The sequence below is a fragment of the Mus caroli genome, unplaced genomic scaffold (genome assembly GCF_978045245.1).
Source record: "Mus caroli unplaced genomic scaffold, Mus_caroli_1 scaffold_4, whole genome shotgun sequence".
Lineage (NCBI taxonomy): Eukaryota > Metazoa > Chordata > Mammalia > Rodentia > Muridae > Mus > Mus caroli.
This window is the reverse complement of record NW_028227259.1, coordinates 27,842,650-27,866,528: the sequence shown is the minus strand read 5'-3', so window position 1 is coordinate 27,866,528 and position 23,879 is coordinate 27,842,650. Positions and strand designations below refer to the sequence as shown.

The 23,879-nt window shown below is 44.7% G+C and overlaps 1 protein-coding gene across 1 annotated transcript; it reads right to left on the bottom strand.

The window, feature by feature from the left end:
- Positions 1-13,421: 13,421 nt before the first annotated feature.
- On the bottom strand, positions 13,422-15,456 carry LOC147005092 (actin-related protein 3B-like). The gene is made up of 3 exons (XM_085836164.1): positions 15,302-15,456; positions 14,626-14,709; positions 13,422-13,912 (listed from the first exon to the last, which is right to left on the bottom strand). Exons 1-3 carry the CDS (start codon positions 15,398-15,400, stop codon positions 13,817-13,819), a joined length of 279 nt encoding a protein of 92 aa, XP_085692290.1. The 5' UTR covers positions 15,401-15,456; the 3' UTR covers positions 13,422-13,816.
- Between the last annotated feature and the right edge of the window lie 8,423 nt (positions 15,457-23,879).

Below are 23,879 nucleotides of genomic sequence, written 5' to 3'. Positions count from 1 at the left end.
ATATAAATCCATAAGGTTGGAGGTTACCACAAGAGGAAGTGTATTGGCCTTCTGATTTCCACCTGTGCTGGGAGCAGAGCCTGGGCTCTGGACACAAACCCACACAGCCCACACCCCAGTTCCAACTTGACTCCTCAGATATTCTGACGCATCCAGGATCACAGGTGAGACCCCAGACCCTGCCCCAATACCTGGCATAACTGGGACTCCAATAATCCTAGGAAGCAGATACCCCACCCAACCAAAGACCCACATGCCTTCCAGTTTCCATCTGTGCTGGGAGCAGAACATTGGCTCTGGATCCAAACATACACAGCCCTCACCCCAGTTGTAGATAGACTCCCCAGGTATCCTGGCATATCCAGGATCACATGATCACAAGCTCACATGAAGACTAAACGCAGGGCAATAACATAAGCAATAGAAACCAACTTGGCTTGGCAACATCAGAACCCAGTTCTCCCACAACAGCAAGTCCTAGATACCCCAATACATCTATAAAGCAAGATTGACATCTAAATTCTCATATCATAAAAATGATAGAAGACTTTAAGAAGGACATAAATATATCCCATAGAAAAACACAGGAGAACACAAGTAAACAAGTAGAAGGCTTTAAAGAGGAAACACATAAAAATCCCTTAAAGAAATACAGGAAAACACAATCAAATAGGTAAAGAAATTAAACAAAACTCTCCAGGATCTAAAAATGGAAAGAGAAACATTAAAGAAAACACAAAGGGAGACAGCCCTGGAGATGGAAAACCTAGGAAATAGAACAGGAGTCACAGATGCAAGCATCACTAACAATACAAGAGATAGAAGAGAGAATCTCAGTGGTAGAAGACACCATAGAAGATATCGACACAACTGTCAAGGAAAAAACAAAAAGCAAAAACATTCTATCTCAAAACATTCAAGAAATCCAGGATACAGTGAAAAGACTGAGCCTGAGAATAATGGGTATAGAAGAGAGTGAAGATTCCCAACTCAAATGACCAGCATCTTCAACAAAATTATAGAAGAAAACTTCCCTAGTCTAAAGAAAGAAATGCCCATAAACATACAAGAAGCCTATAGAAAACAAAACAGATGGGACTAGAAAAGAAATACCTCTCATCACATAATAATTAAAACACCAAATGCACAGAATAAACAAAGAATATTGAAGGCAAAAAGGTCAAGTAAAATATAAAGGCAAAGGCAGACCTATCCAAATTACACCAGAATTCTCACCAGAGACTATAAAAGCCAGAAGATCCTGGCCAGGTGTGAGACAGACCGTAAGAGAACAAAAATGTCAGCCCAATTTTATCTAAGGTCCCTCCCTTTGAGTCCTGAAATCTCTCACCTCCCAGGTCTCTGGTAGAGGTGCACATAACTCTTGAGAGACTTGAGTCCCCAGGGAGTGGGGAGGAATGATGGGGAGGTTGTGTTGGGGAGGGGACATCATCTTAGGAAAGAGGTATGAGATGAGGAACAGCCAGATGGTCAACAGGGAAGGGGATAATGACTGGACTGTAAAACATGATTAAAGAATAATAATAAATAAATAAAGGAAAAGGAAAAAAATGCCAGCCCAGGCTACTATACCCAGCAAAACTCTCAATTACCATAGATGGAGAAACCAAGGTATTCCAAGACTAAACCAAATTTAAACAATATCTTTCCACTAATCCAACCCTACAGAGGATAATAGAAGGATAAGTCCAACACAGGAGGAAGACTTCACCCAAGAAAAAGTAATAAATTTATCTTTTCACAACAAACCCAAAAGAAGAGAAACACACAAATATAACTCCATATCTACCAACAAAAATAATAGGAACCATAAATCATTGGCCCTACTATCTCTCATCATCAATGGACTCAATTCCCTAATAAAAGATATAGGCTAACAGACTGGATATGCAAACAGGATCCAGCATTTTGCTGCATACAGGAAACATACTTCAGTGACAAAGACAGACATCACCTCAAAGTAAAAGGCTGGGAAAAAATTTTCCAGGCAAATATCCCCCAAGAAACAAGCTGGAGTAGTAGTCATTTTAATATCCAATAAAATAGACTTTCAACCAAAAATTTCAAAAAAAAAATGGAGAAGGACACTACATAGTCATCAAAGGAAAGACTCCACCAAGACGAACTCTTAATTCTGAACATCTATGCTCTAAATGCAAGGGAACCCACATTTGTAAAAGAAACAATACTGAAGCTCAAAGCACACATTGAACCTCACACAATAGTAGTAGTCAGGGCAGGAACTCAAGCAGGACAGGAACCTGGAGTCAGGAGTTGATACAGAGAACATGGAGGGGTGCTGCTTTTTGTTAAGCCTGCATTCTAATAGAACCCAGGACCACCAGCTCAGGGACAGCACCACCCACCATGAACTGGGTCCAACTCATCTATCAATAACTGAGAAAATAAATGAGTTACAGCTGGGTCTTATTGAGGCATTTCCTCAACCGAGGTTCCTTCTTCTCTGATGACTCTAACGTGTGTCAAGTTGACACAAAACCAGCCAGTACAGTATGTGTGTGTGTGGTGTGTCACAAGTATATCATATATGAACACTAATATGTGCCAGTGCATACACCTATGCACCTATGCACATGGGAGAAGGCCAGAGGAGGGCAGCATGTGTCTTCCTCATCACTTTCTGTCTTATTCCTTTCAGGAAGTGTCTCTCCATGAATTGTGCTTTGGTGTTAGGCTGGCAGCCAGCAAGCTCCAGCTACTGTACCGTCTCTGTCTCTGTCTCTGCCTTGTTATCTGGATGCTAGGATCTGAACTTCATGTGTGAGCTGCAAGTGTTTGCCCACTGGGCCATCTGCTCAGGCCAGAGAAGAGTTTGAATATTTCCTTTTTCTTCACATTCTCCAGAGAAAGAGAGCATGGGTCCACTCTCAAGTCCTGCAGCGAAGGGAAGGAACAGGGGTAGAAACAGGAGAACCCACAGGGACAAACCATCACCCAGTCTATGAGTAATGTTGGAAACATCACATAGGATGTCACTAACATTTCTCAAATAAAATCTATTTCCCTCTTTCAAAATTCTCCCTCAGCCCTTGGTTCTATGAAGGTTCTATGTCCCAGTATAGGGGAATGCCAGGACCAGGAATGGGAGTGGGTGGGTTGGGGAGCAGGGGGAGGGGGGAGGGGACAGGGGATTTTCAGAGAGAAAACTAGGAAAGGGAATAACATTTGAAATGTAAATACGAAAATATCTAATATAAAATTCTCCCTTGGGCACATAACTTTTAAATATGAATATGGAGCACGAGGCTCCTAGTTCCTCCTGGAATGGGTTCCATTCAACATCACAACCTCTCTCTCTTTCACTCATGACAAAGGCTGTTCTCCTAAGGGACAGAAGTCTGTTGTCACCTGGACCCATGGACACATTCTGCAGTTCCCATCAGTCAGCACCACTGCCATCCCCAGGTGTCTGATTCCCTCCCCTTGGGCTATTGCATTTGAATTTCAAGTACACTCTCAGTTAAAGAACTAGGCTTCTTTTTCAAAGGCTATGTCAATACAGCTTGAGGAGAGCTACGGATCGAATGTTGCTCAGCCAGATGAGGATGAGCACAGTAAGGAGATGAAAGATGCACCAAGAGACATGAGCCCCATTTTGCTAATTACAGTCTTTCTGCAAAGTGCCCTGTAACTGAAATTCTCCTTAATTATCTCTTACCAATGACCATTAAAAGATCCTCTTTTCTCATAGCTCACAATGAAAGCAATATCCTGAAGCTTAGGGTTTTTGTTTTTGTTTTTCCTTTCTAAAACCCTTGGGTTCTCTTCCATATTCAATGGAGTCTTCCAGGAGCAGTGATGAAGGCATCCTTCATTAGCAGACCCAGCTGGGGGACCAACAGACAGACCCATCTGCAGGCAGCTATTCCAGGGTGTCTGGCCAAGACTGTCTCCCACAGCCTGTTCCCAATGGTTTGCAGGTAGGTCCCAGATGCGAGCCCAGGCTGTGGAAAGTGCAAGAGCCTCCAGCATCCTAAAACCTCTCACAAGCCCTGAGAGGCACCATGTCCCACTGTTAGCCCAAAGCTCCCTAACCCTTGGAGCTTGCCTATGCTCCACTATCCAGCACAGGCTCAGGAACAACTGCTGAGAATGAAGCCCAGGCCACTGGGAGCCAATGGAGGTGCCATGATTTGTCCCTTCTGTGAGGCTCACAAGTGACTCCTGTGTGGCCCTTGAACTGGCACTGGCCCATGGGATGCAGCATAGGATGGTGAGCTCAGTTCATGTCTCTCCCATTGCCTCCATGGTATAGAGGGAGAGTAGAAGAGGAAAGCTAGTCCTTATCCAATAGTGGGGGTGGGTAGAGATCATATCTATTTCCTGATCACCTGGAGATGGGGCCTTGGAGTAATTCTAGTATTCATGGCTGATGGCTTTTCAGACAATCCACTGGAACTGTAGTGCTTGGGGTGGGGGGGGGATCATAAGTGTGTGTGCATGCCTGCGTAAGTGTAAGTATGCATTCTCTCTCTCTCTCTCTCTCTCTCTCTCTCTCTCTCTCTCTCTCTCTCTCTCGAACATTGCATTAGTGAGTTGTCTTTGCTCAAAAAAGGAGGAGGGAGAGGAGGAGGGGCAGAGGAGGAAGAGGAGGAGGAGGACAGTGAGATGCCTCAGTGTTTGTGGCAAAGCCTGGTGACCTGAATTCTATCCCTGGGTCCTACATAGTAAAAGGACAAAACTGTCACAAGTTGTCCTCTGACATCCGCAAGTATGTCATGGCATGTGTGCATGACTTTATACAAACACACACACTCACACACACACACACCTGGGGGGGGGTAATTAAACCTGGCAATGAACCCCACAAAGCTGTCAAGGGGAATGGTTTCTACACCACTGCCCCACCCCACTTCAGAGCAAAGACAAGCACCACCTCCCTGCATCATGAACATAACAACTTCCCAAGGAAGCACCTCAGGAAATGATGCACCATGTTGTTAGTGTCTGCTAACTCTCAACCCTACTGGGGTTGCCACTGCTGGGCCTAAAGTCTCTGCTCAGAATACCAGCTCTGATGGTAGTATATAGACAGACATGATGCTAGAGAGGAACTGGCTCTGCAGGCAGCTAGAAGAGATTGCCGCAGTGGATGTGTCTTGAGCATCTGAGAGCTCAAAGCCCACCCCACAGTAATGACTTTCTTCGACAAGGCCACACCTACTCCAACAAGACCATACTTCCATGGCCCTCCCATATATACCTGTAATGTTTCACTTACCCACAGAATTCTACTTACTTCTTTGAATGCCAAACCTTTTTTATTAAAATATAATGTGGTGTAAGAAATGGAACCCAGAATCTCATCTCATGCATGCTAAGTATAGACTTTAAAATTGAGCTACCTCCAACCCCTAAGATACAATATTTTAAATGGGAAACTTTTTGAAATAGGACTTTGAAGTTACTTGTCTTCTTTCAATATGTGCAAACATGTGCACATTATACATATCATAGTTTTAAATGTGTATATATATGTGTATATATATATATATTTAACCTCAGCACTGGGGAGGCAGAGCAAAGCAAATCTTTGTGAGTCTGAGGAACTTGAACTACAGAGTGAATTCCAGGCCAGCTTAGGCTACATAGTGACTCTCTTTCTCCCTTACACACACACACACACACACACACACACATACACACACACAAACACACACACACACACACACACACACACACACACAGATGTTTAGATCTGCTTGTCCTGTAGCATACTCCAGAGTCTGCCTTTATATTTCAGAAGCTAGGTTTTAAAGTAACATTTGCTTTTTATCTATAATAAATGCATTGTTTCTTTATTATAGATAATTAGAAAAAAATTAAAATGGATTAAGAAATTTACTAATTTATACAGAAATATTTTGTTGGTTTATTTCAGATTGTAAGAAGTAAATATTTTGCCAGCATCTTTTTATTAAAAATTAAACATTTTAAAATAAAAAAAAAAAAAAGAATACCAGCTCTGTAGAGGTCAACTATCTGTAAATCAACCAAGACCTAAACTGTGCATTTTCAGAAATTTTATAATGCTAGTAACACTTGTTCTTAGGGAACACTGAGGTCACATAGAGTATGGCAGTAACTTCCTTAAACTCTAATTCAGAGAACTGTAATTACATCACACAACCATGCCTTAATAAAGTTTAATTTATTATGAACATAATACCTAATGAATAAATAAGTTAAAACATGCTAATTCAGCTTGAGAAAATGGCCGAATTATCAGAATGGCAAGTTGAGTCTACTACCCTAATTAAGATAAAAGATGTCATGGGCAGGCGTCTATGTCTTCATACTGAGCAGGCATGCTCTGCTAGTGAGCTTTTTTCTAGTTATCAGTCTCATAGGACTCCTGTAGGCTGCTGGACCTTGGGCTTTTCTTTGGTAGCTCTCTAGTACCACTATACAGACAGAGCACACTGGGAGTTTTCTTTTTCTTTACAAAATAAACAAGCACAGTGAGGTAGGGGGAGGGGAGTAGAAACGAAAATACTTCTAAATTTGGCCAGAAAATGATCTTATTGGTAGCTCCGGTTTAAAAATTATAAACAAGGGACTAGGTGATGGCCCAGTGGTTAAGAGCACTAGCTGCTCTTCTAGAACCAGAGGATTCTGGTTCAATTCCTAGTATCCTGTGGCAGCTCACACTACCCGTTTCAGTTTCAAGGAATCTGGCGCTCCTACTTAGACTTCATGGGCACCAGGCATGCAGCTGGTACACAGACATGCATGCAGTCAAAACACCCATACCCAAAAATAAAAATAAACTCCTTCCCACTATTCCTGTACTCTATGATAATAAGCTGTGGCCATCTGTGGCACACATGTGACGGTGACTGCATCCAGCCATTGTAACTTCTCATTCATTCATTGTGACTTCTCACAGCCCTTGTTAACCTCAGTCACATTGAGGCACACACACACACACACACACACACACACACACACACACACACACCCCAGAACACCTCCCTCATTGTGTCACCTGCCTCCCGCAGCTGCAGGTACAGTTTCCTCACTTCTTGCTGGTCAGCAGAGGTCATGGGTCATATGCAGTCAGTATCTCTTCTCCTCCCCAGGTCTGCTCTGTGACTAGAGAAAAGCCTGTGGTTAACACCTGGGGTGTCAGCTCTACCATTCCTGGCATTTCCATGAGTCAGTGCTGGGAAAACATCAGACTCACTCAGTAGGTATAAAGTAGGCAAGACTACTGCATTGATCTGACCTCCAGGTATTGGAACTGCAGCCAAAGCATGTCATTAAGCTTTTATTTGACATCATAAACCTTTAGGTTTATAATTATTCACTTTTAATAATTTAAAAGTATATTTCATGAAATGAAAATTTAAAAATTCCCAGTACTCATATACTATCTGAGAGGAGAGACTACACAGCTGCTTCCTTAACTGAGAATAAGTCAGGGTTTGTAAAAATGCAACCTTTATAATCCTAAGATCAAGCGATAGCTTCTTTTTATAATACTTATTTTTTAATATTATTTATATATATATATATGTGCAAGCATAAAATGTGCCTGTGGAGGTCAGAGGAGAGTCGCAGTTGTAGGCAGTTGTGAGCCATCCCATATCAAATGTTGGTAGCCAAACTCAGATCCTCCGGAAAGACACCAAGCACCCTTAACCACCAAGCCATCTCCGCAGACCCCTGTCACTTTGTAATAAGGATTTCTTTCCTTGTCAGTCATCAATTACAATTGCCTTGCAATCAATTTATATTTCTATTTAGCAAGCCTGACAATACATTTAAAAAGAAACATTATAAAATACTCTTTAAGTAAGTACAGATCATGTAACAAGTAAATTTTCCTAGCAGGGCACTCTTTGAAATCAGCTGTGCTGATTAAGCTGAGAGGTCAACCCAGCCTGACCATCTGTAGTGGAGACACAAGGGGAGGAGCCCAAGGAAGGAATGAGGTCTGCACTTTAGTCTCATGAGAGCCTGTTAGTCACTTAGGAAGCTGTAGCAGGAACCACTGTCACCCTGAAACACACTCACACCTGCAGGTCTAACGTGGGCGATTTCTCCTGCCTCTTGCTGAGGGGACATTTCTCAAGGCCACCCTCCAGTTCTAACCAGACTGGAGGGACCACCTGAGACTTGCTACATCAACACACACGCTCAGTCACCTGCTCTCCAGGTGCATCCACCAGCTCTGAAATTCTATTCTAATTTATGATACTATTAGAATCCTTATGATAAGAGTCATTCATATCCGAACACTCAGAGCCCAGCTTCCGCTGAGAGCAGTGGCCAGAGGATAGATACACCTCAGCAGTAGTGCACACGTCACCTGGAACAGCAGCAATGGAGTCCCCAACTCTGGCAAGTTCTATTTTCCCCCTATATTTATTTTCCCCTTAATCTCAGCCTATGTGGTAACAGAAGAAGCACTTGTGAGTGCCTGCAGTTTTTAAAATGGGGCTTTTCCTGGAGTATAAAGAACAACCCTGAGCTAGCCACTGTGACTCATCAGGTAAGCCTTGTTTGGTCCAGGGAGGAGGAGGTAAAGGAGGGTAATAGCAAGGGGGGGGGGGCATTGAAGCAAGAGGCAGGGCTGGGCAGAGGGTGAGAGCGGCGGGGGGGGGGGGGACATTGAAGCAAGATGCAGGGCTGAGCACAGGGTGGAAAGAGAGGCAGAGAGATTCACCAATCAGTCACAATTGACAGATAAAGCTGGTTGTATTTATCTTGTACAACATGAGGCTTTAAAGTCCATGTTCATTGTGGAACAGCTAAATCATGAGCTTTTTTCTACATTAAAGCCATATAATTTATAATACTTTTTTCTACATAGATGAGAGCTGGTGTCTCAACCTGTCAAACAGGGCAAAGCTCTATCAAAGGACTTTAACAGGTCTAAGAACTGCTGGCTTATAATTCTAGGGTGTGTTTGTTAAAGATGATATTGATCAACATGGTGTCTTGGTTTCAGTTTTGTCAACCTGACATAAACTAGAGATATCTGCGAAGAGAAGCCTCGATTGAGAAAAATGCTTCAGATTGCCTATAGGCATGTCCATGGGTGTTTTCTTGATTAGTTGTTGATGTGGGAGGGCCTTGGGATGGGGCCGCCCTTTGGCAGGGTGAGCGAGCTTTGGTGAACAAGCCAATAAGCAGCACTCCTCCATGGCCTCTGCTTCATTTCCTACCTCCAGGTTCCTGTCTGAGTTCCTTTCCTGGTAGACTGTAATGAGGATATGTAAGCCAGACAAACTCATTCTTCTTGGAGTTGCTCTAGGTCATGGTCTTTATCACAGCTAGAAAAAGCAAACTTGGACACAAGTAGTCTACAGGAAACTTCACTCGAAGTCATGGGCCTTTCCCTCAGGGATGCTTGCCTTTCCTCCCAATTCTACCACATTGAGATATGGGCTAAGTCAACCTGAACCAAAAGTGTGTGGGAATATTTTTTAATTAGTGATATAATTCTAACATAGTCCTTCTTTATAAAGTGACCAAATCATATTTTAGTTTTCTATACAATATCTGGCAGCTTTAATCAATAAACAAAAAAACCCTTAAACCTCCTGACAGCAACAAGGTCCTTAGAATGCTTGGGAAATTGAGGGAAGAGGAAAGTAGGTATCATTGACTTAAGGGTAGCCAGTCTTTATACTTACAGCTCTGAGCCTATACTTACAGCTCTGGGTCTTTTTCTCAGGGCTTGCAGACCCAGTTGCAGCCCAGCTCCACCCTGGAGACTGAGAATGGAAGCAGGCTCTGGGCACCTTCCTTGTTCTCCCCACTGCCCACTTCTGACATACTTCCTCTAAGATGTGTCTGAGCCGGGGTTGCAGAGGACAGCACCATGTAGTTGCATTGCAGTAGAACATATTGCTCTCTATATTTTATATCTAAACTAAAATGATCACTGGGCTGGGAAGGAGGTTCAACGTGTGCCTGCCACACAAGCCTAAGGGTCTGAGTTGTTACCCATGTAAAGAGCCAAGACATAGTGGCACATGGCTAGAAGCCTAGCATGGAGGCAGGGTAGGGCGAGATAGGAGGTCACTGGCCAGCCAGTATAGTCGAATTAGTTTGCTACAGGTTGGTCGTGAAACACTGTCTCAAAAGCTAGAGCGTGATTGAGAAACACATCCAATGCTGACCTCTAACCTCCATAGGCATGTGCCCTCACATAAACACATACACCCCACACATACACACACACACACACACACACATGCACACACACACATACACACACAATTTTAATTTAAAAAAATGAATGAATAAAAGAGTTTCAAAACAATCTTGTGGCAAATAGAATTTGGTAGACACTCTGGGTCTGAGCCAGTTACACTGGCTCTAGTTTGGCCAACATGAGTGTAAACACTGACATATAGATGCAGAGGATGTGGCTGAGGCAGACAGACCAAGCAGGATTGGTTGCAATAAAGCAGCTGGAAGGTGGTGAGGAGCCAAAGTTCCCAAGGAAGTGCAGAGAAATGTGTGTCTGGATGAAAGACAACTAAAGACCCCGAACCCTTGATTGAGAGACTGTGGTTGAGCATCTCTGTCACACAGGAAACAGCACAGGATACTGTAGGTTTCTTCCATGGTAGCAGATTTGCTCCATGCCCCTCAGGGTTTGCTTGAATCAACAGGCCGTGCAGCTCCTACACTCTGTCCTTTCCTATCCATAAATACCTACAGCTACAGCATGGATGTGCTCTGTCCTCTAGCCTCGTGAGTAGGAGGCTTGGTCCTGGGGCACCACTATTCGGGGCAGGGGAAGCAGGATGCAAATCTCAAATGATGACAAATCTCAAGTGATGACCAGCCTTGGGTCAGTTCTCTCCTTCCACAGTGGGTGCTGGGGATCAAACTCTGCATGTCAGGCTCACACAGCTTTTGCTCAGAGAGCCATCTCACTGGCTTGCTATATATCTCAAGACTATCACTACACATCTCCCTGGCTAGCCTAATAGGGTTCCATAATAGGAACCCATTATGTAAAGAGCCTTTGGGTCACTCTGGGGGCTCTGCCCTCCGAAGAGACTGAGATAATGCCCAAGAGAGGGTCATTACAGAAGCTCACCCAGTGTTCTGTGGCTTCCTGAACCCAGATGCAGTCTTCACTCCCACAATGTTCCCACTGTGACCATCTACCACACCATGAGCAAATGAGAAGGCCCTCACCAGAGCCGAACTGATGCCCTTGAACCCCTGAGCTTGGCAGCTAAACAAAGCTCTCTCCTTTGTTAGTAGCCTGCCTCACCTGATACTACACTAATACAGTTAATTCACACTTGCAGACAACACCCTCACGTGCATTATTCTTGGACTTTCACGCTCCCAGTGTTGCTCTTTTCTAGCAACATGGCCTGTCACTGGCTCTTGTGCAGTGTGACAGCAGCAGTAAGCTACAATACAGTCAGACATGCTATTGAGAGGAGAGACCGCTCTACGGTGGACCATGCTGTCAGCATGGTAGAATGGTATTTTCCATCCTATCTGCACAGCACCCGTGTGTACTCAACAGTCTCCTGCTAAGCTGGCTTTGTATTAGATGATGCTGCCCACACATGACTGTGATGAGTACACTGTCTGTGTGTGTATGTACACACACAGACAGTGTGTGGTGTGTGTGTGTGTGTGTGTGTGTGTATGTTGGGTTTTGCTTTGTTTTTAACTGTGGGGAACATTTTATTAGTAGTGTACATGTGTATGCACATTAGCATATATTAGCATATATATCACAGCATATAGATAGAGGTCAGAGGACAACCTTGGAATCTCAGTTCTCTTTCTGTGCACTATGAGTGCTAGAGATCAGACTCAGGTTGTTGGGCTTGTACAACACAGCCTTTACTCAGTGAGCCATCCCAAACACCAAGTATATCCCTGGCTGACCTAAAACCCACAGGCAGACCTCAAGCTTGTAGTGACCCTCCTCCCTCTGCAAGGTAAATGCTGAGACTATAAACATACAAGTATTACAAAGTTTTGTGTGTGTGTGTATATATATATTATATATATGTGTGTATGTGTGTGTATATATATATATGCACGTGAGCACTCCAAAGCACATTGTCAAGCAAAGTGAATGAAATGTATATTCATGTAATAAATATTCATTAAGTATTTTAAAATAATAAAGTCCATTTTAGAGTAAGAATAATTATGCTACAATGAAAGTTACACAAGGATCCAGTAAGACAGCTCCACTGGAAAAGGCACATGCGAGCCTGCAGACATGATTCAATCCCAGACCTAGTGAAGGTGAAAGAAGAGAAAACCAACTACATCAAGTTGTCTCTGACCTTCATGTGGGAACCTTGGCACTTGTGCTCACACATATACATACCACTCATATACACATCTATACACACCACACTGAGCATACACATGTATGCATATATACACTGCACACACACACATTTACACACCATGCACACACATAGCATGAACACATGTACACACAGATATATACACCACACACACATACAGACCATACGTGTGTGTAAACACACACACTAACTAATATTTTTTTTAATTATTTACAGTTCCCTGGAGGTAGTCTCTCTGGTTCGCAGAATCATTGACTATTCTCAGATTCAGGATGGCTGTGAATTACTGACAGGAAGAATCAAATGTGGAGAGATAGGAGGCCTCAAAGCTCAAGTTTCCAAAATAAACTTGTGTCTGAGAGAAAAACATGCCTCACAACTTGGAGGACTATAACAACAATTTTTAAAGTAACAAGGATTCTGGGAGAAGGGAGAGCTTTGGATCTACTAACCTACACTTGAGTGAGAAGTCACTCAGCAGACATCAGAGCACTGAATGCTTCCTAAGAAAGCAGCCTGGACACCCCAAGGATGTCCACACCACCGTCCAAACACAACAGGCAGGCTGTCCACCCAGGCTTGATGGCACTTTTAAGACACACACACACACACACACACACACACACACAGTATCAATCATCAGTTGTCTGCAAACCTATAGAGTCTGAGGTTCTCTGAATGAATGGGGAGGCAAAAGTGACCACAAGGAACAGTTATAAAGATTCTAGCATCCTTTATTACAACAGTGCAATAGTATTTCATCCTCCACTCAACAACATTAAACCATTGTCTTCTATAAAGCAGCTCCAGGAAGTTAGATACATCTGTACCAACTCTCACTCAACAGCGGTTGGTGCTCAGATGTCACACCACCCCAACAACATGTAATCACTTCCCAGCAGACATGGCATAAAGCCTGTACACACATCAGAACATGCCTCACAATCAAGTACTTTATTACAAAACTCTGACATCCATGAACTCTGTGACTACTCATGCTTAGCATTAGCTGGTTATACCAAATACCATAAAATACAAAATGATAGGAAATATAAACATCAATTTGTATTTCAAGTTTATAACATTTTATTTACAAAAATAGGCTGGGAAGGCCAGGGTTCCCCCACCTTACAGTCTTTCCTGGAGAATCCACTGCATCCTCTAGTAGCTTCTACAGTTGCATGGATTCCTTCAGAGCTACACTTGACTAGAAGCTCGGGTAGAAAGGAGAGAGAGTGGGAGGGGCAGGAGGGGAGGGGCCGGGAGGAGGACCACGAACAGTCATACCGGATAAATGGCTTTACTGGGAAGACCGTGCCCGGCCCCACTGGTGATGAAAGCACGCTGCTCACACACCCATTCCACACTGCTATGTACAGGAGCCGTGGCTGCTCTGGGTTCTGAAGGACACTTATTCCCCAACAGGACACTGTCAGACAATCGCTCCTATGCAGACACTAGGACATGACTCCAAAGACCGGGTTGTGACGGCAGATGCTTGGCCCATATTCCTCATAGTCCTTCTTGGTGTGACAGACCTGAAAGAACTCCGGCTGCAGGAGGAGCAGCCAGAAAGAGGAAGAAGATGAGCAGGTGGGAAGAGGAAAACATTGAGCAAATGGGAGGGACTTATCCAAGGGTCTCTGCCAATCATGGTACCACACCTGATCTGATAACAAACCAGGCAGAACTTGACTTCGCTTTTTAAAATTCACTCAGCAATTCCCAACTTTACAAAGCAACAACAAATCTACTTAGTTTCCCTTACTGGGATCAAAAATGTGTCAACCTGAACTAAAAATGGCTGCTAACAAACTCTGGGGGTGGGGGAATATTAATAAATAAAATAACCACATGGAAGGGACAATGAGCAGGGTGGATTTTTTTGGTTTTTTTTTTTTTTGGTTTTTGGTGGTGGTGGTGGTGGTAGTGGGGTGTTTTGTTTGTTTGTTTGTTTGTTCTGTTCTGTTTTTGGTTGCTGTTCTTTTCAAGGCAGGGTTTCTCTATGTAGCCCTGACTGTCCTGTAACTCACTGTGTAGACCAGGCTGGCCTCTGCCTCCTAAATGCTGGGATTAAAGGCATGTGCCACCACCGTGTTTGTTAATAAAGCATACAATTTAAGTGACTAAAATATTTTTATATCAAGTAGAATTTGTTTTGCATATTTAAAGCCATGCAAACAGAACACATGCTATTTCACATTTGTAGACAATACTTATCCAAACTCAATAGGAAAGCACAAATGACAAGAGATCAGGGACTTACAGTTGAGGCCAGCATTGAGCCTCCAAACCACACGGCATAGCGCTGCATGTGGTGAGTGATCACCTGCACCTCCACAGGCTTAGGCTGCAAAAGAAAGCAACTGCGTTTAGTCTGCATTTAGTCTGCACAGTGCATCCTCCAAGCAGTGTGTCCATGATAGACAGTGACTCCTCCGGTGACAGCCTCAGTCATGCTATAGGCCCAGCCCACAGATTCAGGAGACCCCTTCTTCCAATACTAAAACACACAATTAATCAAACCAATAGCTTCCCTCAAACAAATCACAGGGTGTAGCAAGGCCAGTAACAAAGTGAACCCCCAAACACTATAACAAAACAAACACTGCACCGGGCACCTTCACTGCCGTAGGTTCTCTTCCCCACCAAAGCCCACCTCAGGGAGAAGCCCAGACAGCACCCAGCAGCTCAGAGCTGTGGTCTTGGATGAGCATGGCCTGACTCCCCACGCACAACAGTTTTTTTCCATTTAATGAGAACATTTCCTCACCACAAGCCCATCTTGTCTCTGCAGCACCCTGGTCACACACATTGATGCCTGACTGACCCAGGTGGTTTTAAGGACGACCTCCCATGAATTCCAGCATCAACCCTCGGCTACCCCCCCCCCCAGTGAAGCTTTGCTCTACCCCCACAGCGGCTGGCACACAGCCTCCTACCTTTATCCTGCCTCCACTGAGCTCTTGGCTCAGCTTTAACCTGGCATCCACCACTCTTTTCAAATCTCTCTGCAGACGACGTCCAAAATCTCTGAACATTGTGGAGCCTCCAGAAAGAACGACGTTCTGAAAGACCAAAGTGGACAGTGCGCAGCCTTGGGTGAGACTGAGTGCCTGTGATGGTTCAGTCTCTGCATACAGCAGGATGACTTGTGTAAGTAACACACTGTGCAGCATGAGCGCCCCCTGTCGGAGTTGAAGGCAGACTGCTGCTGGGCTGCCTGCAGCAACTCTCCCACACCCTCTCCTCTTCCCTGCACTGAGTCCCCTGGAATCCCTCAGCTGACACCACCAGCCAGAAAGCACAGGTTTGCTGTGTTTGCAAAGACTGGTTACAAACTGCAGAGATATGGGGAGGCTGGGACTTGCAGCTCGAGAAGCAAGTTGCCTATCTTAGGCTAGCTTTAGCCCCTGAATAGCCATTCCTTGTCCACCTCTGTGTCAGAACAAACATCCTTTGACTAATGTATAAAAGCCTTAGTAAGCTATCAGCCTAGAAGATCCCGAGTTTCCGCCAAACCAAAAGTTAAGACAGTCTACGAATAGCATTTGGGGCCTACAGAAAGGCTCCCCCATCTTGCTCTAGTTGCCTCTCTTACATGCCCACCAATGCATTTGAACTTGTTTTGACCTATAACTTTCTTCATCCTGTAAAACTCTGAAAATGCTTCCACATTGGAACATGGAATCTGGGGTGACCCCAATCTGGATTTCTGGCTGTGGTCCCCTAAAGTGGGCTCTAGGATGGGCTCCTGCTTTCTTTAAGGGTGGCACTCCTGCGTTGTGGGCTGACTCTCCTCAGAGCTCTACCATGCTATCTGTCTCTGTCACTAGGGTCTGAACTCCTCAGAGTCTCCAACATGTCTGATTCTACATGGCATTAATAACTGCCCCCCTTGAATCCCTCACCTGAGACCTTTCGCTAGCCAAAAGGCGTACATTATATATATATATATATATATATATATATATATATATATATATATATTGTGACAGCACAATACTAAACATTTCCCTGGTACTTCCTACACTGTAAGCAACTGAAAACACATAGCAATTCATGCCCACGCTCCCCATGCCCCGGGCAGAACCCTGACAAGAGCCAAGAAGCCAGAAAATCCACATTAACTGACCCACAGGCTCTATATAATAGCCAACAGGGTCTTCCCTCCTACTGGAATCCTTCAGAGCTGCAATGCTGAAAGGAAGCATATTCAAATCCCCTGGGGACATTTTCAAATGGCTCCTCCCTCTGCCCACAGCCCCATGATCGCTCCAGCCTCTATCATGCGACCACACCAGACGTCTGGTGGGTGAGGCAGGATGAGAATCATGAAACTGACTGACTGTTACAATGAAAGGCAGCTCTATTCTCTCAGGCTACAGAATATTATTTAGGACAATGAAAGTGAAATTGCCCTCATTTAACTTTCTGACAGAAAATATCATTTGAGAAAACTATAAAGAAAATAAAAACCATCCTTCAAGGATCCATGAGTTCCCACACTGCCTTTCTGGATGCCAGGCACCCCGTCAGCCAGCCAATCCCTCACAAGTTTATGGGAAAGCAAAATCACACAGATCCAGGCCAGAGAGCCCAGGTTAGGCTGGGTCTGTTCCACTCATTACTGCTCGCTGCCAGTGAGAGATGGCCAAGCTGAGAACCACAGCTGCTGAGGTGAGATATGTAGAGCAGGCAGTAGAGACAGAGGCAGAAGAGCAGAGTCCTGTAAAGCCATCTCAGATCTAGTCTTCTGCCTTGATACATAGTCCAGCTCTAACATGAGTTTATGTAGAAATTTCAGCTCTAATAGCCTACCCATAGCCTTAGGAAAGCCTACAAGAAACCCACACTCTTGTTCACTCTATACCTCAGGATGGCTGCCCCATGACTTTCCAGGGAGTCTCCTATCTGCCTCCTACCTCATCTGAGGAGACTAAGATCACAGACAGACTGCCACCCTAACCTGGGTTATGGATGCAGATTGCCACCCTAACCTGGGTTACTCACACATATACAGCAAGTCCTTTTACCCACTGAGGCATTTCCCCAACCCAGTCTTTCACTTTTTTAAATGTATAAAGCAAGCACGGTTCATTTTCTTGGAAAACATGAAATGAATGTTGTTAGTAGGTCCCAAATATTGTTTCTAAAATGTCTTTCTCTAGAATGACAGGAAGTTCATATCTTAAAATGTGATTTTTACATTTTTAAAACTTTTTACAAGTCATAGGCCCCTTTAAGAATCTTTAGATTTAGAGGTATGAGCCCTTTCTTGTGCCAGAGAATGTACCCAGTGTGGCCCATGGTCTGCCCAATGCAACTTTAGGAGTTTAGTGCCTTTTCCCAGTGATAGTGCTTGCTAAGGGAAGAGGCTGTATCCCTGGCCAACACAGTGCACTCCTGGTTATCTCAGTGCTCCCCTGGCTGTCACAGTGCTCCCCTGGCTATCTCAGTGCTCCCCTGGCTGACACAGTGCTCCCCTGGCTGACACAGTACTCTCTGGCTGTCACACTGCTCCCCTGGCTGTCACACTGCTCCCCTGGCTGTCACAATGCTCCTTTGGCTCTCACAGTGCTCGCCTGGCTTTCACAGTGCTCCCCTGGCTGTCACAGGGCACAGGCATAGAAGTCTCTAAGGGCATTTAGTTGTACAAAGTGCATCGTGTGTAAATGTGTGGGTCAATATTACAGCAAGAGTGAAGCTTAGGAAAATGAAGTCCCTGAAAGCAGCAAGAAGTATGGTGATAATGGTGATGGGTCACCTGAGAAGTACCACATTTTGAGAACCCACTGGTTGTCCTTACTCCCCCTGAGTCTTCCTAGTGAGTCACCCTGTGAGCAGTCATCTGGATGAGGAAGGCCCACAGGCTTGTTTGTGAACTGGTTTGTTGAGGCAGAAAACTGATCAAACACAGAATGGGACTTACAATGCAATTCAGTTCACATAGAAGATCTTGTGCAATAGCTGAATTTAATAGTGATTCTACCTTCTTCATAAAGGATCACTATTGGGGCAGGGGACACGCATATGGTCTGCTAACCATCTCAATAGTTCATCTTCACCAAGCTAATGAAAGACACTATGTCGGTCAAAAGACACTGAGTCGGTCACGGTCCCTTCCTGTAACACAGGTGGCTCTTCCAAGGACACTAGGTCAGTCACCATCCCTCCTATCCTCACACTTTGTCTAACCACCTGAGAGCATCATGCTTCCTCCTAAACATTTTAGGTGTGTGCACACTAAAACTGTCTCACATTGCAGTGGCCATCTTCAAAGCTGCATTCATAAATACTGCTCCTTCAATATCTTGTTTCTTTGTCTTTTAATAACTTTTACATCCTTTTTCCCCTCCAGTCCAAGACCCAGCTCAATTTTACAATTACTTGTCATGTATTTGCAATGGATTTCTTAATTAAAAAATGATAATAATCCACTAGGGAATGAAGTAAATGATCACCAGAATACCCTAGTATTCTGCAGTGCTGTAAGATCTCAGTGCTGTAGACCTGCATAACTCAGAGCTTGGGAGAACAGGAAGACATATGCTTACTTAGAAACTAAACTACCTAGCCCTGCACATATTTCCTAAGTGCCAAATGCTGCTGTGTGCCTTTACAGGCACTCTGCAGTGACATCAGCTGACTTAACCTCTGACATCACAGCAGTATGTGAGTCTAAGCAAGCAAGGCCAAGAAACTAGGGACCCGGGCCTCATGCTGCCCACAGGTGACTTGGCTGCTACACAGCTGTCTGCTCTGGAGCAGCTGCTCCTGACCATGAAGACAGAGAGACACAGCTTCCTCAGAAGCTCTCAGCAGGAGCAGAGCTCAGTGTGTCTCTCTGCAGGGAGCCTGACAGAAAGCAAGCATCTCTCACTAACAATCACCTCACTCCATCAGCTCATGCTGGATACCCAGGAACTCTGCAAACCACTTAACACTGCCATTGAAAATCTAAATGTAGTCACAGGCCTGGAGAGGTCAGAAAGCATCTTAGTCAGGTAGGGATCAGACCTTCTCCAGTCAGCAGGTTCTCAAAGTAGAACCACCCAACTCCAAAATATCTGAAGGAGAGGAGGCCCCTAGAGCCAGCCTCAGGCTAGCATATGCCCTAAAACATAACAAAGTAAAGAAAAAACGGGATGTAAGTTCAGAAAAACACCAAGTACTCAAACACAGGGAAGGGTCAGCACTGAACCAACTTCATGAAGGATGATGTTTCTGGAGAGTTTGCTCTATTAAGGGCGTTTTTACAACACTGCTGAGTGAACACACAGGACACAGATATAACCATGACGGGACACATCCATCCTCCTTCTTCTCACTCAGAGCCGCAATAAAAGCTCAGCAATAACTGATAATCAATAACTGATAATCAATAACTGATGATCAATAACTGATGATTAATAACTGACAATCAGGGATACAAGTGACATCTGCGTTCTTACACTCATTTCTGGCACACCTGAAGTTTACCAAATTGAATGTGCAGTTTAAATTAGAGATAAGGCCTTTGCCTGCCTACAGATTCTAAACTTCTTATGAAGAAGTCCATTTTTACATCCTAATGCTTTGCCCACCCCCTCCCTCTGCTTCCCCGCTCCCCAAGTGGCTCTGGATGGATCTGATGTGTCCCTTTGCACAGTGTGAGGGTGTCAAGTGTTCATGAAACCCACTGTCTTGTCTAGATATTTTTTTCAAGAGCCCTTCTAAAATTACCTCCCTACCAAAAGTCTCCATTTTAAGTTACCTTTGCAAAGTGTGCCCTCTTTCTGCTGGTAGAAAATGCCATGACACAACATTAGATACACACACACAACCTGTCAGCCTCCTGACGTGTAAGTCAGAAAGGTTTAAAATAAAAATCTTTACCACCAGCAAGTTCATTGTCAATATACAATATGGACTGGGGGTATGGCTCGGGGGTAAGCGGCTGGCCAAGTGCAAGCACTAAGTCTCATTTCCAATACCTGTTCAAAAAAGTATCACAACATCAAAAGCAACCATACTTCCTGCTCCTGGAACCTCAGTGCAGCTCAGCTCACGCTTGACTTTGAATTCAGTTTGACAGACACATGGCGTCACCTGTGCGCCATCATGTGTAACTGCAGGTACAGTGTTAACCACTCAGGCAAGACCTGGTCTTGCAGCACTGTAATCCAAGCTACTCTGGAATCTGAGGGAAAAGAATTGAAAGCTCAAGACCTACCTGGGCCAAAAAGCAAGTCTGAGGCCACCTTTAACAACTTCGCTTGTCTCAAAAACAATGTGAAGGGACTGGAATGCAGCTCAGCGGCACTACCGCACTTGCCTAGCATATACAAGGCCCTAGGTCCAATCTCCCCACAACACAGGAGAAAAGGAGGACGCTTGCAAACCAGCGCAGGTCAGGAAAGAAGAAGCACGCTTCAAGACAGGCCGCCTCTCCTCTCTTGCAGTTTAGATGTCACAGCAGCTACAGGCTCAGCTGACAACTAAAAGTGCACATTTGAGAAAACCCCTAACTGTGAGACACCCAACCACGCCCCTGTTGGAATCCAAGCAAATGTTCAGGCTGGCTCTAGGGGCTGCAGGAATCTGCAGGAATCACTTACATGACTTCTTTTTCCTTCATTTGCATTCCTTTGGCCTCTGGTCCTGTGGGGACAGTGGCCTGGCAGGCCAGGGACAGTTGTCTTCCAGTGCTCTGAGACTTGACTTTGAGGGTGATTGTGTGTGTTGAACTGTCACACTATCACACCTTGTGACTGAAGCACACAGGAACCCAGGTGTAGCTAACAGAGGTGACACACTGATGCAGGTGATGACACAGTCAGTGTTCTCCACTGGAGTCACTGTGAATCCTTCCAAAGTCCTCAGTGGCCCTCGGGACAAACTCAATCTCTACCTCTGTGCAAGGCCATGTCTTCCCTGAGAATCCCAGCCAGCACACAGTGGCACACCCATCTTCTTCAGGTTCCACATTATCTGGCCTTGGGCAAGCCTCAGGCTTCTCAATCACTACTGTGTATATAAATATCAGGCCCAGGGATGCTGAGTCCCTTCCCACCCACAGCACACTCTGCTCCTGACCCTGCAAACACTCTTCTCTTTAAAGATTTATTTTACTTTTTAAGTTTTGTGTATGCATGTGTACATCTCTGTATGTGCATGTTTACACATATGTACTGGTGCCTGCAGAGGCCAAAAGATGGCATTGGAACCCTGGAGCAGGGGTACACACTGTTATGAGCACCTAGTGTGGGTGCTGGGTCCTGAGCAGTATATGTTCTTAACTAGCAAGCCAGCTATCTTTTTTGTTTCTGTTTTTGTTTTTGTTTTTGTTTTCCAAGACAAGATCTCTGTGTCGCCCTGGCTGTCTCAGAACCCACTCTGTAGATCAGACTGGCCTGGGACTCAGAGATCTGCCTTACTGAGTGCAAGGATTAAAGGTGGTGTGTGTCACCACTTCTCAAAGATTATATTTTAGTTCCCATCCTTGTGTTCCCTGTTCTGAGCAGATCACACCAGCCTGGGGGACACCAGTCTGAGCTGTCCCACAGTGTAGCCCTTAGTCCAATATTTCTATTTATATCTGTGTCAATTAAAATTAAACAAAATTTTATAAGCCTTCTTGTTGCAACCACATTTGAAGGATGCGGCAGCCACATGTGGCTTGCAATGCAAACCTCAAAGCCTAAGGATCAATTCCTTGAACAAAGAAAGGAAAGGAAAAACAGCAAACCTCTTTAAAGCACGATTCTAGCAAATGTGGTGGCTAGTGACTCACATTCCTAATCTCAACACCTGGAGACTGAGGCAGCAGGACTGCCATGAATTAAAGCCAGCCTGTGCTACATAGTGAGTCCCGGCCAGTTTAGGCTACAGAATGCCTCAAAATACACAGCTTTGTGTTAAGGTCTGGTCAGTTCAGTGTTAGGGACAAACACAGGACTCCTATCTGCCACCAGCTCAGTTCACAGGCCAGTGTGTGTCTCTAAATCATCATAAAACATGCTGTCACCAGCTCGTTATTGCTCTGTACCCTCCAATGACTAGATACAACATAAAGGACAGTCCTGTGGGCTCCTAAAGTGCTGGTGATATGAGTCACTTAGGGCTTATACACACTAAACCCCAAGTCCTCACCTAAAGAGCAGTTAGATGTCTCCCCTCCCTCCTTCATCAGCTTCCTCCCTCCCAATCCCACCCACTGATGGGGAAGAACACAAGGCTGGGAGATAGCTCTGTTGGTGAAGTGCCTGCTACCTTTGTCCTGAGTTCACACCCCCTGCACTCACATAAAAGGTCAGGAATATTAGCAAACACACCTGTGAGAGGCAAGGCAGAAGGACCTACTTGGCTTGCTAGACAGACAGTATAGCCAGAGTGGAAAGCTCTGCCTCAAAATGTAAAGCAGAGTCAGCATGATGGCTCTGCACTCTCCTCAAAGAGCAAACCCTGAGTTTTTAGGATCTACACGGTAAAAGAGAGACTCAACCCGGTAATCTGTGCTCTGTTGCACACCTGCATACCACAGCACACACATACCCCACCACCACCACACAAAATCTGTAAGTGTCATTTTTTTACTATAAAAATGAGGTGGAAGGGCTACAAAGTTATCTTAATGGTTAAGACTTTAGAGAGGACCTAAGTTTGATCCCAGCACACTTGTCTGACAGCTCACAATGTTTGTAACCCTAACTCCAGGGGAACCAAGGCCCTCTTCTTGACTCTGTGGGCACCTGCACAGATGTGGAAAACATGCATACACACACATATACTTGGAAGAAACAGGAAATTCCCACAGCCACGTTCAATACTTGCAGATTGACAGTGCAGTGTGTGCAATATGATATACTTTGTATTTTTTGTAATGGATTTGAATATTTTTAAAATTCACCATGGATACATATTTTTGGCAAATGGACTTTTCTAGGTTCACATAAAACTCCACCTCCTATTTCTTCCTAGAAACTGATTGTTTTTCCCATTTATATATATGCTAAATCAGGGAAGGGTGTGTATGTGTGAGAAAGATGGAGTGAGGGGAGGAAGAGGACCAAGAGGAGGATCAGGCGGAAATTAGAGGCAGAGACAGGAGAGAACAAAATTTTTCTCTCTGTCTGTCTGTCTGTCTGTCTGTCTGTCTGTCTGTCTCTCTCTCTCTCTGTCTCTCTCTGTCTCTCTCTTTCTGTCTCTGTCTCTGTCTCTGTCTCTGTCTCTCCCTCCCTCCCTCCCTCCCTCCCTCTCTCTCTCTCTCTAGGAAAAGTGTCCTGTGACATGCACTGCACTCACTCCACAAGCCTTAGGTCAGATCCCCTTTAGGCAGAGGCAGAGAAGAGCCCTGGCACAGTAAGCTGAAGCAGGCAGAAGGCAGCAGCTGGAGTGGTACCAGGCCCTAAAATCCTGTCCAACAGGTAGTCAGTGATAAGCAGGAGCAGGGAAAGCGCCAAGCCCAGCATGCAGAGTCTGAGACAAAGGAACTCATGCTGTCAGTCCCCTGGCCTCCTTTAGTCACTATAACCACTC

Bases quoted from the DNA above. Each gene is read 5' to 3' on its own strand.
- LOC147005092 (XM_085836164.1), bottom strand. From the start codon at position 15,400: ATGTTCAGAGATTTTGGACGTCGTCTGCAGAGAGATTTGAAAAGAGTG. The intron at 14,710-15,301 runs GTAGGAGGCTGT...TTTCTTTTGCAG, and splicing joins TCAGTGGAGGCAGGATAAAG to CCTAAGCCTGTGGAGGTGCA. The intron at 13,913-14,625 runs GTAAGTCCCTGA...CTCCTCCTGCAG, and splicing joins GCTCAATGCTGGCCTCAACT to CCGGAGTTCTTTCAGGTCTG.